Source organism: Rhinatrema bivittatum, chromosome 3 (assembly GCF_901001135.1).
Source record: "Rhinatrema bivittatum chromosome 3, aRhiBiv1.1, whole genome shotgun sequence".
NCBI classification, from domain to species: Eukaryota; Metazoa; Chordata; class Amphibia; order Gymnophiona; family Rhinatrematidae; genus Rhinatrema; species Rhinatrema bivittatum.
In genome coordinates, this window is record NC_042617.1 from 228,861,478 (window position 1) to 228,879,616 (window position 18,139).

An 18,139-nucleotide genomic window follows, 5' to 3' on the forward strand; every position below is an offset into this window, starting at 1 on the left:
AACAAATGTTGGTCCCTATTCAAACCCAATCACACTACCTCAACACCTTTCCAAGGTGAGTAACTGAGCTGAACTATTCAACTTTTTTACTTTGGTATATACTGCTCCTAGCTTATTTCTAGCTTCTGGCTACTTTTTTGTGGGGGTTTTTTTTTGTGGGTTTTTTTTTTTTTCAATACAATGCACTCAGTATTAAAAACAAACAGTCAGCTCTTTAAAAGTTTGGAGAACACTCAGTTCTGCAGACTTTTAAAAATAAACACACTACTGCTACCTTATTGACTGACTAAAAATACAAACAGTCTAACTTGTTTATTCACTGCCTACCTACTGCTACCTTATTGACTGACTAAAAATACAAACAGTCTAACTTGTTTATTCACTGTCTACCTACTGCTACCTTATTGACTGACTAAAAATACAGTCTAACTTGTTTATTCACTGCCTACCTACTGCTACCTTATTGACTGACTAAAAATACAAACAGTCTAACTTGTTTATTCACTGCCTTTCTGACTATTAAAGGCACAAACACACTAAATAATATTCCCAAATAGTTAGCTTTGCCACAATACTTTTAAAAAAGTCAATGTCCCAAGCAAAAACTTACTGATTCCTTTCAGCCACCAGCAAGGTGATCCTCTCCTCTCAGTGTTTCCACTAACCACATCCTCGGGCAACAAATTCCAGAGTTTAATTGTGCGTTGAGTAAAAAAGAACTTTCTCCGATTAGTTTTAAATGTGCCCCATGCTAACTTCATGGAGTGCCCCCTAGTCTTTCTACTATCTGAAAGAGTAAATAACCGATTCACATCTACCCGTTCTAGACCTCTCATAATTTTAAATATCTCTATCATATCCCCCCTCAGCCGTCTCTTCTCCAAGCTGAAAAGTCCTATCCTCTTTAGTCTTTCCTCATAGGGGAGCTGTTCCATTCCCCTTATCATTTTGGTAGCCGTTCTCTGTACCTGCTCCATCGCAATTATATCTTTATTGAGATGCGGCGATCAGAATTGTACACAATATTCAAGGTGCGGTCTCACCATGGAGCGATACAGAGGCATTATGACATTTTCCGTTTTATTCACCATTCCCTTTCTAATAATTCCCAACATTCTGTTTGCTTTTTTGACTGCGGCAGCACACTGAATCGACGATTTCAATGTGTTATCCACTATGACGCCTAGATCTCTTTCTTGGGTTGTAGCACCTAATATGGAACCCAACATTGTGTAATTATAGCATGGGTTATTTTTCCCTATATGCATCACCTTGCACTTATCCACATTAAATTTCATCTGCCATTTGGATGCCCAATTTTCCAGTCTCACAAGGTCTTCCTGCAATTTATCACAATCTGCTTGTGATTTAACCACTCTGAACAATTTTGTGTCATCTGCAAATTTGATCTCACTCGTCGTATTTCTTTCCAGATTATTTATAAATATATTGAAAAGTAAGGGTCCCAATACAGATCCCTGAGGCATTCCACTGTCCACTCTCTTACACTGAGAAAATTGTCCATTTAGTCCTACTGTTTCCTGTCTTTTAGCCAGTTTGCAATCCACGAAAGGACATCGCCACCTATACCATGACTTTTTACTTTTTCTAGAAGCCTCTCATGAGGAACTTTGTCAAACGCCTTCTGAAAATCCAAGTATACTACATCTACGGGTTCACCTTTATCCACGTGTTTATTAACTTCTTCAAAAAAGTGAAGCAGATTTGTGAGGCAAGACTTGCCTTGGGTAAAGCCATGCTGACTTTGTTCCATTAAACCATGTCTTTCTATAGGTTCTGTGATTTTGATGTTTAGAACACTTTCCACTATTTTTCCCCCTCCCCAAAAGGTTCCTCAGTTCCTAACAAAACTGAATCCCTCTTCCTTGCACCATTGTCTTCTCCATGCATTGAAACTCCGGCGCTCTGCCTGCCTCTGGTGACCTGCACGTGGAATAGGAGGCATTTCAGAGAATGCTACCCTGGAGGTTCTGGATTTAAGCTTTCTACCTAAGAGCCTAAATTTGACTACCAGAACCTCCCTCCCACATTTTCCTATGTGGTTGGTGCCCACATGTACCACGACAGCCGGCTCCTCCCCAGCACTGTCTAAAATCCTATCTAGGTGACGCATGAGGTCCGCCACCTTCGCACCAGGTAGGCATGTTACCAGGCAATCCTCACACCCACCAGCCACCCAGCTATCTACATTCCTAATAATCGAATCACCAACTATGACGGCCGACCTAACCCTTCCCTCCTGGGCAGTAGGCCTTGGGGAGATATCCTCAGTGCGAAAGGACAATGCATCACCTGGAGAACAGGTCCTTGCTACAGGATCCTTTCCTGCTGCACCTGGTTGGTGCTCTCCCATCAGGGCTGCCAGTCTGAAGTTGGGACTTGACTACTGTGTCCCTGAAGGTCTCATCTATATACCTCTCTGTCTGCCTCAGCTCCTCCAGGTCTGCCACTCTAGCCTCCAGAGATCGGACTCGTTCTCTGAGAGCCAGGAGCTCTTTGCATCGTATGCACATGTACAACTTCTCACCGGTGGGTAAAAAATCATACATGTGACACTCTATGCAAAAGACTGGGAAGCCCCCCTCTTGCTGCTGGACTGCTGCCTTCATCTCAATTTTGATCAGTTCCTAGTTAAGTTTTAGGTTGCTATGGGAGTAGGAATGTGTCTAACGTATTAGTGAATTCACTATGTGTCTGGTAGTGGCCTACTGGGGTCTGATCGAATTCTCAATAAAGTTTTTGTTGATGTTTGTTTTATTTTTGTGAAAGTGGCACCTGCCTATAAATTAAGGGATGAGCTAGGGGTGGGTGGGGAAATACAAACAGTCTAACTTCAGTTAGTCAGCCAGAGTGACTCACTGCTCTCTTGATTAACAAACGTTGGTCCTTATTCAAACCCAATCACACTACCTCAACACCTTTCCAAGGTGAGTAACTGAGCTGAACTATTCAACTTTTTTACTTACTGCTCCTAATTTATTTCTAGCTTCAGGCTACTTTTTTTTGGGGGGGGGGGGGGGGGGGGTTTCAATACAAACACTCAGTTTGTATTAAATACAAACACTCAGTTCTTTAAAAGTCTGCAGAACACTCAGGTCTGCAGACTTTTAAAAATAAACACACTAGCTACTGCTTACTAGCTACCTTATTGACTATTTAAAAATACAAACAGTCTAACTTGTTTATTCACTGCCTTTCTATTAAAGGCACAAACACACTAAATTATATTCCCAGATAGTTAACTTTGCCCCAATACTTTTAAAAAAAGACAGTATCCCAAGCAAAAGCTTACTGATTCCTTTCAGCCACCAGCAAGGTGATCCTCTCCTCTCAGTGTTCCCACTACCAGACATATAGGGGTAGATTTTCAAATACTGCGAATAGGTGTACTTTTGCTGGCGCATCAGGCGCAAGCAAAAGTACGTGGGATTTTAGCAGATACGCGCGTATCCGCTAAAATCCTGGATCGGCGCGTGCAAGGCTATCGATTTCGTATAGCCGGCGCGCGCCGAGCCGCGCAGCCTACCCCCGTTCCCTCCGAGGCCGCTCCAAAATCGGAGCGGCCTTGGAGGGAATCCTCTAACGCCCTCCCCTCACCTTCCCCTCCCTTCCTCTACCTAACCCACCCGCCCGGCCCTGTCTAAACCCCCCCTTACCTTTGTCGGGGGATTTACGCCTCCCGGAGGGAGGCGTAAATCCCCGCGTGCCAGGACGCGACCTGGGGGCGGGTATGGAGGGCGCGGCCACGCCCCGGGGCCCGCCCCCGAAACACCGCGCCACCCAGGCCCGCGCCCCGACACGCCCCCCTCGCCAAACCCCGGGACTTACTCGAGTCCCGGGGCTCTGCGCGCGCCGGTAGGCCTATGTAAAATAGGCTCACCGGCGAGCAGGGCTCTTAAAATCCGCCCCATAGTGAATTCACTAATACATTTAAAGGACATTAATTAGACACATTCCTACTCCCATAGCAACCTAAAACTTAACTAGGAACTGAACAAAGTTGAGATGAAGGCAGCAGCAGGAGGGGGGCTTCCCATTCTTTTGCATCGAGAGTCACATGTATGATTTTTTACCCGCTGGTGAGAGGTTGTACATGTGCATGCGATACAAAGAGCTCCTCGCTCTCAGAGAACGAGCCCGATCTCTGGAGGCTAGAGTGGCAGACCTGGAGGAGTTGAGACCTTCAGGGACATAGTAGCCAACTCCCAACTTCAGACTGGCAGCCCTGGTGCTGCCTTGGAGGAAGAAGTCTCATGATTGGAAAGCATCAACTTGGTGCAGCAGGAAAGGATCCTGTAGCAAGGACCTGCTCTCCAGGTGATGCATTGTCCTTTCGCACCGAGGCTATCTCCCCAAGGCCTACTGCCCAGGAGGGAAGGGTTAGGTTGGCCGACATAGTTGGTGATTTATTAGGAATGTAGATAGCTGGGTGGCTGGTGGGCATGAGGATCACCTGGTAACATGCCTACCTGGTGCGAAGGTGGCGGACCTCACACCTCACCTAGATAGGATTTTAGACAGTGCTGGGGAGGAGCCGGCTTTCATGGTACATGTGGGCACCAATGACATAGGAAAATGTGGGAGGGAGGTTCTGGAAGCCAAATTTAGGGTCTTAGGTAGAAAGCTTAAATCCAGAACCTCCAGAGTAGCATTCTCCGAAATGCTCCCTGTTCCACGCGCAGGTCACCAGAGGCAGGCAGAGCTCCGGAGTCTCAATGCACGGCTGAGACGAAGGTGCAAGGAAGAAGGATTCAGTTTTGTTAGGAACTGGGGAACCTTTTGGGGAAGGGGGAGTCTCTTGCGAAGGGATGGGCTCCACCTTAACCTGGGTGGAACCAAACTGCTGGCGCTAACCTTTAAAAGCTGCTCTATCTCCTTTTTAAACTAGAACAAAGGGGAAAGCCGACAGTCGCTCAGCAGCTCATGGTTCAGAGAGAGGTATATTCAAAGGATACTAATGATGCATTAGAATTAGGGCACCCGACAGTGAGGTTCCAATAATAAGAAAAGTAATCCAAGTGCCTGTAACTAAAAACTCACTTGAGCTAAAAAATTCTAACTTATCCATGTCAACTAAAAAGCAGAATAAAAATACAAAAGAACACAAACTTTGAAATGTTTGTATGCTAATAACAGAAATCTAAGAAGATGGGAGAATTAGAATGTATAGCAGGGAATGAGCCTCTACTGTAAATGCTCAGAATGACCACTTTTTATGGTGGGAATTGTAGGTCAATGCTATAGTCCTCTATGAACAATTAATTGGCTAATTGTATCGTAGAAACTCTGGGCATAAAGATCATAGTTGGCTGACAGCATCGCATTGAAGAAAAATATTCCCGAAGTAAGATAAGTCTTAGTTTTGAATTTAAACCATGGACTAAAATATTTGCAAATATAGAGACTGAGAATTGATATCATCATTTTAATTTTCAGGGGTGAAGGATATTACAAGAAGCACGTATAAAAAATAACCAAAAAAATTGTTCCAGTTAGTGGATTGACCTATGATTAAATATAAGGCAGAGTGATAAAAGGCTGTATAGCACCACACCATGATGCCTATTATGATGGTCATTACTTATGTGTCGATATAGATGTGCTGATAGAGGGAAATTAGTTGTTCATAGAGGACTATAGCAGTGAATGATGACAGACTTAACTGGCATCTCATAGACATGGTGGAAAGAGGATAACCAATGGGACAGTGCTATACCGGGGTACAAATTATATCGCAATGAGAGAGGAGCACCCGGGAGGCGGTGTGGCGCTTTATGTCCGGGATGGCATAGAGTCCAACAGGATAAACATCCTGCATGAGACTAAATGCAAAATTGAATCTTTATGGGTAGAAATCCCTTGTGTGTCGGGGAAGACTATAGTGATAGGAGTATACTACCATCTACCTGGTCAAGATGGTGAGACGGACAGTGAAATGCTAAGAGAAATTAGGGAAGCTAACCAAATTCGTAGTGCAGTAATAATGGGAGACTTCAATTACCCCAATATTGACTGGGCAAGTGTATCATCGGGACATGCTAGAGAGATAAAGTTCCTGGATGGAATAAATGATAGCTTTATGGAGCAACTGGTATTTATTTATTTATTTTATTTAAGTCTTTTCTATACCGTCATTAAAGTGGGTACCAGCACATAAAAGTAATGCTATTATAATCTTTCATTTTACTTAGGTGTTTTTTAAACAAGATTAATTATTAGAAGACATTAATTAAAACATGTCCAGGTCAATTTTTATAGCAGTTTGAGTACAGGACTCATTCTATAATTGTAACTTTATCCTTTACTGCAGGGTTCACTTAAAATTGCACACTTAGTGATTACTGTTGTGTGTGCGGGTGCTCTTTGATTGTATCTTGCGCTTCTTTGGTTTTCTATTCTCTCTTCTCTTTTTGAAAAGCTTGTTTGAAGAGCCAGGTTTTTAGATTTTTTCTAAATGTTTTGTTTTCTCTTTGTAATCTTTACTCAACGAGCATGGAGTTCCATAGGATGGGTCCTGCTAAGGATAATGCTCTCTCTCTTACCTGGGTCAGTCTTGCTATTTTGACTGAAGGAATAGTTAGGAGTGCTTTGTTGGCTGGTCTTAGGTTTCTATTGGGCACGTGTACGTTAAGGGCAGTGTTAAGCCAGTCTGCGTTTTCGTTGTGTATTTATTTGTGTATGGTGCAAAGTGTTTTGTATTGTATTCTTTGTTCAATGGGAGGCCAGTGTTTCCGAGATGTGATCACTTTTCCTTTTTCCAGTTAATACTCTTGCAGCTGTGTTTTGCAAGATTTGTAGTGGTCTTAGGGAGGTGTATGGTAAACCTAGTAGAATGGTATTGCAGTAATCAGTGCTTGCAAATATTAGCGCTTGCAGTACTGATCGAAAGTTAGCGGTTGTTAGAAGTGGTTTGAGTTTTCTGAGGATCATGAGTTTGGCGTATCCGTCCTTTACTTTTATGGATATATGTTGCTTTAAGCTTAGTTCTGTGTCGATTATAACTCCTAGATTGCATACTTTGTCTGCTAGTATTATTTGTTTGTTGTTATTGAGTGTGATTGGGTTGTGTGAGATTTCCATATTTTTTTTTCCTTTCTAAATGAAGGAATTCAGTCTTCTCTATATTAATTACAAGCTCCATTTGGTTTAATAGCTGTTTGATAATGTCAAGATACATGTTCGCTATGCTTAATGTTTTCTCAATTGTATCATCAATGGGTAATATTAATTGAATGTCATCTGCGTCTATATAGTGAGTGATTCCCAGGCCAGCTAACAGGTGGAATAAAGGTAGCAGGTATATGTTGAAAAGTGTAGCAGATAGGGCGGATCCCTGTCTATTTTTTCAGACATAGAATCTTTGATTTGAACTTGAAAATATCTGTTACTTAGATATGATCTAAACCAGCTGATTGTTTTGTTGCCTAATCCTATTTCTTCTAGCCTATTTAACAGTATGTTATGATTCACAGTTTCAAAGGCTGCTGAGAGGTCTAGCATCACTAGAAGGTAGTGTTTACCGTTATTGAAACCCCTCATGATGTTATCTGTTAGCGCAAGCAGGAGTGTTTCTGTGCTATAGTGTTTTCGAAAACCATGTTGTGAGGGATACAGGATGTTATTGTTATCCAGGTGTTCTGTTAGTTGCTTTTGTATAGTTTTTTCTATTAATTTTGCAATTAGGGGTAGGTTTGATACTGGTCTGTAGTTGCTTAGGTTAAGTGGGTCGCTGTTTTTCTTCTTTAAGATTGGTTTTACGATTGCTCCTTTTAGTGCATCTGGCATGGACCCTTCCCTCTAAGGATAGGTTAACGATTTTTGTCTGTGTCGGGGATACAGTGTTGGCTATTTTTTTTTATGTCTGTGGTGGGTATTGTGTCCTGCGCATGTGGGGCGGGATTTAGTTTTTTTTTAGCATAGTTTCGATTTCAAACTCGGATACCTCATTAAATGTTGACCACTGTTTAATCTCTCTTTTATTCATTTTAATTTCTTGTTTTGTTGTATTTGAGATTTTCATTTTAAGGTTCTTAATTTTGTCATTGTTCAGGAGCCGACGAGAGAGGGAGCAATTTTAGATCTAATTCTCAGTGGAGCACAGGATTTGGTGAGAGAGCTAACGGTGGTGGGGCCGCTTGGCAATAGTGATCATAATATGATCAAATTTGAATTAATGACTGGAAGAGGAATAGTATGCAAATCCATGGCTCTCGTGCTAAACTTTCAAAAGGGAAACTTTGATAAAATGAGAAAAATAGTTAGAAAAAAACTGAAAGGAGCAGCTACAAAAGTAAAAAGTGTGCAAGAGGCATGGTCATTGTTAAAAAATACCATCCTAGAAGCACAGTCCAGATGTATTCCGCACATTAAGAAAGGTGGAAAGAAGGCAAAACGATTACTGGCATGGTTAAAAGGTGAGGTGAAAGAAGCTGTTTTAGCCAAAAGATCTTCATTCAAAAATTGAAGAAGGATCCAACAGAAGAAAATAGGATGATGCATAAACATTGGCAAGTTGAATGTAAGACATTGATAAGACAGGCTAAGAGAATTTGAAAAGAAGTTGGCTGAGAGGCAAAAACTCACAGTAAAAACTTTTTAAAATATATCCGAAGCAGAAAGCCTGTGAAGGAGTCAGTTGGACCGTTAGATGATCGAGGGGTTAAAGGGGCACTTAGAGAAGATAAGGCCATTGCGGAAAGATTAAAGGATTTCTTTGCTTCAGTGTTTACTGAAGAGGATGTTGGGGAGGTACCCGTACTGAGAAGGTATTCATGGGTAATGATTCAGATGGACTGAACCAAAATCACGGTGAACCTAGATGTGGTAGACCTGATTGACAAACTGAAGAGTAGTAAATCACCTGGACCGGATGGTATACACCCCAGAGTTCTGAAGGAACTAAAAAATGAAATTACAGACCTATTAGTAAAAATTTGTAACCTATCATTAAAATCATCCATTGTACCTGAAGACTGGAGGATAGCTAATGTAACCCCAATATTTAAGAAGGCCTCCAGGGGTGATCCGGGAAACTACAGACCGGTTAGCCTGACTTCAGTGCCAGGAAAAATAATGGAATTTGTTCTAAACATCAAAATCACAGAACATATAGAAAGACATGGTTTAATGGAACAAAGTCAGCATAGCTTTACCCAAGGCAAGTCTTGCCTCACAAATCTGCTTCACGTTTTTGAAGGAGTTAATAAACTTGTGGATAAAGGTGAACCAGTAGATGTTGTGTACTTGGATTTTCAGAAGGCGTTTGACAAAGTTCCTCATGAGAGGCTTCTAGGAAAAGTAAAAAGTCATGGGATAGGTGGCAATGTCCTTTCGTGGATTACAAATTGGCTTAAAGACAGGAAACAGAGAGTAGGATTAAATGGACAATTTTCTCAGCGGAAGGGAGTGGGCGGTGGAGTGCCTCAGGGATATGTATTGGGACCCTTACTTTTCAATATATTTATAAATGATCTGGAAAGAAATACAACGAGTGAGGTAATCAAATTTGCAGATGATACAAAATTGTTCAGAGTAGTTAAATCACAAGCAGATTGTGATAAATTGCAGGAAGACCTTGTGAGACTGGAAAATTGGGCATGAAAGTGGCAGATGAAATTTAATGTGGATAAGTGCAAGGTGATGCACATAGGAAAAAATAACCCATGTTATAATTACAGAATGTTAGGTTCCATATTAGGTGCTACAATCCAAGAAAGAGATCTAGGCATCCTAGTGGATAACACATTGAAATCGTCAGCTCAGTGTGCTGCAGCAGTCAAAAAAGCAAACAAAATGTTGGGAATTATTAGAAAGGGAATGGTGAATAAAACAGAAAATGTCATAATGCCTCTATCGCTCCCATGGTGAGACCGCACCTTGAATACTGTGTACATTTCTGGTCGCTGAATCTAAAAAAAAAAAAAAGATATAATTGCGATGGAGAAGGAACAGAGAAGGGCTATCAAAATAAGGGGAATGGAACAGCTCCCCTATGAGGAAAGACTAAAGAGGTTAGGACTTTTCAGCTTGGGATATGACAGAGGTGTTTAAAATCATGAGAGGTCTAAAACTGGTAGATGTGAATCTGTTATTTACTCTTTCGGATAATAGAAAGACTAGGGGGCACTCCATGAAGTTAGCATGGGGCACATTTAAAACTAATCGGAGAAAGTTTTTTTCAATCAATGCACAATTAAACTCTGAAATTTGTTGCCAGAGGATGTGGTTAGGGCAGTTAGTATAGCTGTGTTTAAAACAGGATTGGATAAGTTCTTGGAGAAGTCCATTACCTGCTATTAATTGAGTTGACTTAGAAAATAGCCACTGTTATTACTAGCAATGCTAACATGGAATAGACTTAGTTTTTAGGTACTTGCCAGGTTCTTATGGCCTGGATTGGCCACTGTTGGAAACAGGATGCTGGGCTTGATGGACCCTTGGTCTGACCCAGTATGGCATGTTCTTATGGAAGTCATTCCTCAGTAAAAGGCACATGGAGCTTGCCAAAAGGTACTTAACGACTCTCATAGCATGAGAAACAAGAATCTCTGGTATGATGAAACCAAGATTTAACTTTTTGAATTGAATGCCAAGCATCATGTCTGGAGGAACCAGGCACCGCTCATCACCTAGCAAATACCATCCCTACAATGAAGCATGGTGATGGCAGCATCATGCTGTGGGGATATTTGTCAGCTTCAGGAACTGGGAGACTAGTCATGATTGAGGGAAAGATGAACAGAGCAAAGTACAGAGAGGTCCTTGATGAAACCTGCTCCAAAGCGCTCTGGACTTCAAACTGGAGCAAAGATTCACCTTCCAAAAGGACAACGCAGGAGTGGCTTCAGGACAAGTCTGTAAATGTTCTTGAATAGCCCAGCCGGAGCCCAGATGTGAATCTGATCAAACATATGTGGAGAAATCTGAAAATGGCCAGGATTGATTAGATGCTCCCCATCGAACCTGACAGAGCTTGAGGGGATCTGCAGAGAATGGGAGAAAGTCCTCAAATCCAGGTATGCTAAGATTGTAGAATCATGCCCAAGATATAGGCTGTAATTGCTGCAAAAGGTGGCTCTACAAACTACTAAGTAAATGGTCTGAATACTTATGTAAATGTGATTTTTTTTTTCAATTAATTTGCACAAATTTCTACAAACCTGGTTATGCTCTGTCATTATGGGGTATTGTGTGTAGACTGAGGAGAGAAAAAAAAAGCACATTATCCATTTTAGAAGGCAGCTGCAACAAAATATGGAAAAAGTGAAGGGGGTCTGAATACTTTCTGAACGAACTATATACATTTAATTTTAAGATTGTTCTGGTCTATGAAACGAAGCAAATGAAAAATTAAATTAAAAAGAGGAATGCTTTTATTTTAAATCAGTTGTGACAAATTCAAGTTTATAAGTATCTGTGATATTTTTCCTTATATAAAAAGGAATCAATTTATATGGCCAAAATCACTTAAATTGTAATGCTAGGAGACAATTCCTACTTGCCATGGCATGTGCATTTATTGTTCTATCCAATGCTAAGAAATCATGGATCCAATGAATGAAGCTTAACAGATAAATTATTGTACTTAGAGTGCAATAATTAATGTACACACTCCTATGAAATTATAGTTAAGTATTTTGCATATTATAAAATGTATACTTGTAATTAAAAGAATATATTAATATTTGTACTCTGGGAATATATTCATTTTAGCAGATTAAAGCACAAGACTACAGTTTTTATGTACATGTTTGAGGGAGGATAAGAGAAAAGTAAGCTACAGTCAACTAATTACTGATTTAAGTTACCATCTCTTACAAGTGCTCATTGTTACAGTACAGTCAAAATTAGTAATTAAAAAAACTGAATTAGAAAAAAACATTTCAACTTTATTAAATGTCTTCATATAAAATTTCTACACTTCTATAGACTAAATGTGATTTAAATATTATTTCATTTACATAATATATTTTGAAATACTAAAGCCAAAATGGAATTGTCAACTTTGTCAGTTTGGTTAGTAAAGAATATATATTGTATCTTCTCTCATCCAAAAAGAAAACTAGAAATATCAAGCCTGCATTGCATTTTAAGATTTAAAACATATAAAGCTAAATGATTGTTTGTTTTCTTATTCTATCCCTCTCCCAAAAACAAATTAGAAAAAAAATGCTATATACTGAATCTGCCCAAGAAATTTATAATCCAGTTTTCACTGGAAACCAAGATTCCACATTTTTTAGCTTTTTAATATATCATTCCAGTGCATGTCCACTTAGTATTGTATTTAAATTAAAAAAGGATCTCCAACACTAGCTTCAAAATCCCTATCAATATAGTCCAAAAGATGGATTCCTCATCTTGAGATGCATCTTGTGGTGAATGCTGCTTCCTTTGACTTGTCTCCATCTTCTCTGGATCATATGAGGATTCAAGAAATGGATTTAGTAGAAGTGTTCTATCATAATATACTTTCATTTCATACTCGCTTTCTATGTGAGAGGGATGGCCATAGATTCCTATCCCTACTGGACGCTGGAAATGAGCAGGCACAACAATAACATCCTGTCCACAAGTTGTCGACTGTAATTCATACTCATCAAAATTAGGATGAAGGGTTGCATCAGACACGTATAAATCTGCATCACCTCTTAAAGTCTGCATTTTGAGTATTATTTTCCCTTCATGATTTAGTCTTAAATAGCTATAGTTGCCAGCTCCAATCTGACCCTGGAGGACATGAAGAAGCATCCATTCATCAGGTATTCTTTCTTCCTCATAGCTTTGTACCATAAACAATGCTTCAGATGTTAGAAGCATCCACAGGATTTTTCGCCAGTATGCTTCCATAGCTTCTATAGGCTTCAAATCAAATGAAGAGGACACCTTTTCTTTCCTATGTCATCTGTAAGCATCCTGCTTATTAACAAAACAAATGGTTACAGACTAAAACCATTTAAGTCAGAATAAAATCAGTTTGTATTATAAAACATTTACACTGTCATGTTCTGAAACTTTTAAGATGTAAACTAAGTGGGCAATATTTTCTCATTAAAATGAGTAAAAATTGTAGACTTTTACTCTGTAGTGATCTGTACACAACACTAATTTATAAAAATGTACATTAAAATAACTCATTTCTAGAACACACTTTAGCTCAGTTACTAAAAAGACAATGATGTACTGCCTCAAAAACATTTAGACTGCAGAACTGTTAAATTATTCTTACCTGATAATTTTCTTTCCTCGAGTCCTGCTAGACCAGTCTGTACATATCAGATTTTCCTCTTCACAGCTGACAGAGGAGACCTCTTATGACATCACTTCCAGGCTTATACGAGAGGTGTGGGTTAGAGTCCAATCCCAGTAGCCTACTGCCAAAGCATAGTGACCATAGAAAATCCTCCACTGCCCAATTTGGTACTACCACCACCAGGTAATTCAGAGTGTTCAGGTATGGTAACTTTAAATTTAACACATGCACACACATACTGGAATTTTAAATCATGCGTGCATATAATATAGAATATGCTTTGTGCTTGTATGTATGCTAATTTTAAGCGGTTACGCAAATAAACATTGTGTATTTTTCCTTAGGACTTGTCAATTTTTACACTCCCAAGTAAGCACATTTTAAAATGTGTGCGTGAAGGAAATAACCAGTTTGACCACTTAGTCCACCAGTTTTCCCAGTCTTTCTAGATTATCAAGACTCCTCTGGTTGCTCAGTCTGCACTCCCCCCAGTTTACACAGACCCCTCATCCAATCAATTTTTGGTGTATAAATCCAGATTGTGTAAAGAGATGTGACACAGGAAGGCCAAGAAAGAGAGACTGACTCCTATGGTGAGCTGAGGCCCAATATCCGCAGTCACCTTTATCTTCCTGGGCAAGAACTGGATTGCTCTAGCAGAACTCAAGGAAAGAAAATTATCAGGTAAGTATAATTTAACATTCCTTATCTTCCTGCTAAACCAGTCATTACCTATGGCTTCCTACTAAACCTTGACTGGAGCAGGAGGAAGATAGCTGTCCTCAGCACTCCTGCTCAAAAGGCCAAGTCTGACCTGGCCTGCACATCCAGTCCGTAATACCTCGTGAAAGTGGGTAGTGATGACAGTGTTGCAGCCTTGCAGGTTTCTTCTGGAGAGACTGAGGATGCCTTAGAACTAGATGCTGCTTGTGCCCTCATTGTGTGAGCACTTAGACCTGCAGGGGCTGCTTTGCTTGCAAGCAAGAATACTGAGGCTCTTGTCTCTTTCATCCACCTGGCTAGAGTGGCCTTGGATTCTTCTCCTTTTCAAGGACTGTTGAACAGCACAAACAGCTTGTCTGTTCTAAAGGAGTTTGTCTCCTTTAAGTACCTCAGCAACACTTGGCATGCAGCTAAGTGATGAAGAATTTAATCTTTGTCTGCCCATAAAGGCTGGTAGAGACACTGATTGGTTAATGTGAAAGGCTGACACCATTTTAGGAAGAAAAAGAGGCTACTAGCCGGACTGTCACAGCATCTGTGGAAATTACTAGATACTAGTCTCTGCATGAAAGGGCTTGTAGCTCTGAAATGTGCCTAGCCGAGCAAACTGCTACTAGGAAGACTGTTTTCAGTGAGAAGTTCTTCAGTGAGGCCTGCCTTATTGGCTCAAAGGGTGGACTGATCAAGGCCCTCAGGACCAACCTAAGGTCCCTCTGGGAAGCTAAGGATATAAATGGTGGGAAAAACAATTTTACCCCACTAGGTGAGCACTCACCTGTACACTTTCACTTGCCCCATACCAAATGATTACTGACAACTTCAGGGAGCTAGCAGCCAACCCTTTCTCTAGGTTCAATTGCAGAAAGTCTAAAACATGTGGTATGCCTGTCTTCCACCAGGAGAGACCCCGTCACTGCAAAATTCCAGACACGAATGAATAGCAGCGATTTTGAGGGTTTCCTTGTCTTTAACATAGTCGCAATTAAAGCCAAAGTGAAGCCCCTGCTATGCAAGAATGCCCTTTCAAGGGCCAGGCTATAAGTGAGAAAGGTTCTGGATTCTCAATTAAGACTGGACTTTGCCAGAGAAAGCCCTGCCCTTTGGACAGGAGGTTCTATCAATAGGCTTCCTTGGCTAGTCTAGGTCTACTAGTACTATTAGGGATGAGTGGCCCTCTATCCTCTTTATGGTCCTGCCCACCAGAGGCCATGGTGAGAAGTCAAGTGGGCTGCCCTGAGCTTACGGACACAGGACGGCATCTATGCCTCAGGAGCCGGGATCTTCTCTTCAACCGACGAACATCTTGACCTTGGCATTCGCCCTTGTCGCCATTAGGTCTGCTGCTGGAGTCGCCAGCGATCTTCTAATAACTGAAAGCCCCTGAGCTCAGCTCCCACTCTTCTGGTTCCAGCTTCTTCCTGCTGAGGAAGTCAGCCTGACTGTCTTTCACTGCTATATGAACCACCGCGAAGAGTAGATTCTCTTCTGCCTACTTGCACAACTGGGCTGCCTCCTGCACTAATCCCCTGCTGTGGGTGCTCCTCTGTTTGTGAACATATGCCGCTATTATGGCATTGTCCAACATTATCCTGACAGCTCGCCTTAATAGTGGGAGAAAGTGCTAGAGCACTAAGCAGATAGCCCTTGTTTCCAGACTTTATCAACCACTGTGACTCTACTTGTGACCACAGCCTTTGGCACTGGGCCCCCCAAGCTGGCATCCATGGTGATTATGATCCACTTAGGAGGCTGTCTTCACCAGTCCAGACTCCTTTTCATCTTTGGAGGCACCAGAAGGCAATATTGGTGGTCCTATGACATGGGTGACCAGCATAATAGAAGGGACTGCTGGTATCATATGGGTCCTGGCCCAAGGACCAAATTTAGTACTGCCACCAAGAGGCCAGAGGTAGCCCATGCCCTGGACATGTCTTGCCTCTGAAAGGTTTACACCTTTTGGACCAAGTTGGTCAGCCTGTTCGGGGACAAAGTGACCTTTTCTTCCTTGGTATTGAACCATACCCCAAAAACGCCAGCGCCCGAGTTGGTTGTAAAATATGCAGTATGCTAGACTTTGCGAGGTTTATTACCCAGCTTATCTGTTCTACGAATTGGACCACTCATTGCAAAGACCTGTAACTCTCCTGTACAGACTTGCCCCTTTTTAGCCATTAGCCAATCAAGATTCCCCATTTACACAGGTCTACACCATTACCTTGGTAAAGGTCTTGGGCATGGTGGCCAAGCCAAAGGGCAGTCCCTGAAACAAAGTGCTTCAAGACACAGACCTTACCAGGCTATGGTAAGAGATTTGAATGGAGATGTGGAAGTAGCTTCTGCGAGCCCTGTTTGACTGAGGCCATTACTAACCTTAACGTCTCCATCCAAAAGTGGGGCATATAGACACCTGTTAAGCTCTTTTAGGTCTAGCACTATGCGAATGGACCATGAAATATGTGCCTTCCTCCCTTTCCAGTGAGGCACTAGCACGATGACTTTGAGGAGCTGCAGCCTGTGCAAAGTTCATTCTATGGTTTCCTTTTGAACAAAGACATGCATGGGGATACCACAAAAACATTCAGAATTAGCTACATGCATTTGGGGATGTAGCCCTGCCAAATTATGTCCAGGACCCATTGGTCCGATGTAATTAGGGTCCATTCCCAAAAAGTGGCTACCAACAGGTACTATCGTGAGGGGGATCCATTTTGCTTCATTGTTAGGAGTGCCCTGAGCCCAAGACTGCAGGAGTGTTATTCTTAGGCCTTCTGGCCCCTCAAAAAAGACTGGGTCTTGGACCTCCTAGTTTGCTGTGATTTACCTGCTTGAAACTCCCCAAAGCCTCTAAAGTGCTGACACCTTGGGTGTCGGGTCCCTGTTCTGAGCTGGTCTTGGGGAAGCCTCTGGGGCTTAAAGACCCTTATGGCCTTTAGTAGCTTCTCTCAATCCTCTGTGCACAGAAGCCCATCTCTGAAAAGCAACTTACCAGGGGGATTTTTGGACACTGCATTGGCTGCCCAGTTCTGGAGCCGTAAGAGCCTCCTGGCCGCCACTGTACCAGATTATACAGGATGTCTGCCAGACAGGCTACCCCCGATTTTAATTCTTGCTGTCTCCTCTGAATCCAGGAGCTGCTTAACCCAGCTTACTACAGGCTGGGCCATATAACCAACACAAATGACAGCCTGCACAGGCAAGGTACTGGTAGAGAAGGCCTGCTTCGGGACAGAATCAGTTTTCCTATCCTGTTTATTTCTCAAAGATGCCACCCCCCTTCCACTAGAAAAGCAAGTTTGCTTACCGTAAACGGCATTTTCCATAGATAGCAAATGAATTAGCCATGCTGTCTGGGTACATCTTCCGTGCCACTAGGTGGCAGAGCTCTCTAAGTCTAGTAAAGTCTTTCAGCTAGGTGCTCCCTCTTGTATCTTCCCGGTTTTGCTGTATCAAAGCAAGTTAGTATACCATGTCGGAACTGTCTGGGGAGGCAGGCGGTTAGCATGGCTAATTCATCAGCTATCTACAGAAAACACCGTTTATAGTAAGCTTTTCTAGTGGAAGGGGAGTGGCATCTTTGAGAAATAAACAGGATAGGAAAACTGATTCTGTCCTGAAGCAGGCCTTCTCTGCCTTCTAGGTAAGCAAACTTGCTTTTTTCCATGTAGATAAGCAGCTGAATTAGCCATGCTGTCTGGGAGTCCCCAGCTGTCGTATTGAGCAGAGATATAAAAGTGTAGTTTGTTTATTGTTGTGCTCAATACGTGAATTATAGGCAGACAGTTCTCAGAAAGGCGTTTTATGTGTAGAACACGTGCTCTTCTGTAGTATAGTCTGGCTCATGTTTGCATCGTCCACAGTCTGTTTGTCTAAACAGTAATGGGATGTGAAAGTATGCAGAGATGACCACGTCGCCGCCTTACATCTGTCTATGAGTGGCATTTCATGGAAGTGGGCGATCGACATAGCCATTACACGAACTTGATGAGTCTTAGGTGTGTTCTGAATGTTTTTGATAGCAGAACTATATGCAATTGGATATCCAGGAAGATAAAAGTTAGTTTTGTCACTGGATATCCTGTTGCGTTTGGGTTAAATGAGAGGAAGAGTTGTGAGGGTCTGTTAGGTATGTGGGTGCGCTTTTTG

The 18,139-nt window shown here is 41.7% G+C and overlaps 1 protein-coding gene across 5 annotated transcripts in view; it reads right to left on the minus strand.

Moving 5' to 3' along the window:
• Positions 1–11,375: 11,375 nt before the first annotated feature.
• The window catches only part of C3H6orf120 (chromosome 3 C6orf120 homolog), a 72,084-nt gene continuing 65,320 nt past the window's right edge, over positions 11,376–18,139 (minus strand). For 3 of the 5 annotated variants that reach the window (XM_029594281.1, XM_029594284.1, XM_029594283.1), the window contains exon 2: positions 11,376–12,936. In XM_029594281.1, the coding sequence (XP_029450141.1) occupies positions 12,313–12,870 (558 nt within the window). In that variant the 5' untranslated portion in view covers positions 12,871–12,936 and the 3' untranslated portion in view covers positions 11,376–12,312. Of the gene's footprint in view, positions 12,940–13,249; positions 15,727–18,139 lie in introns of those variants that run through there. The other 2 variants (XM_029594285.1, XM_029594282.1) reach the window with 2 other exon arrangements.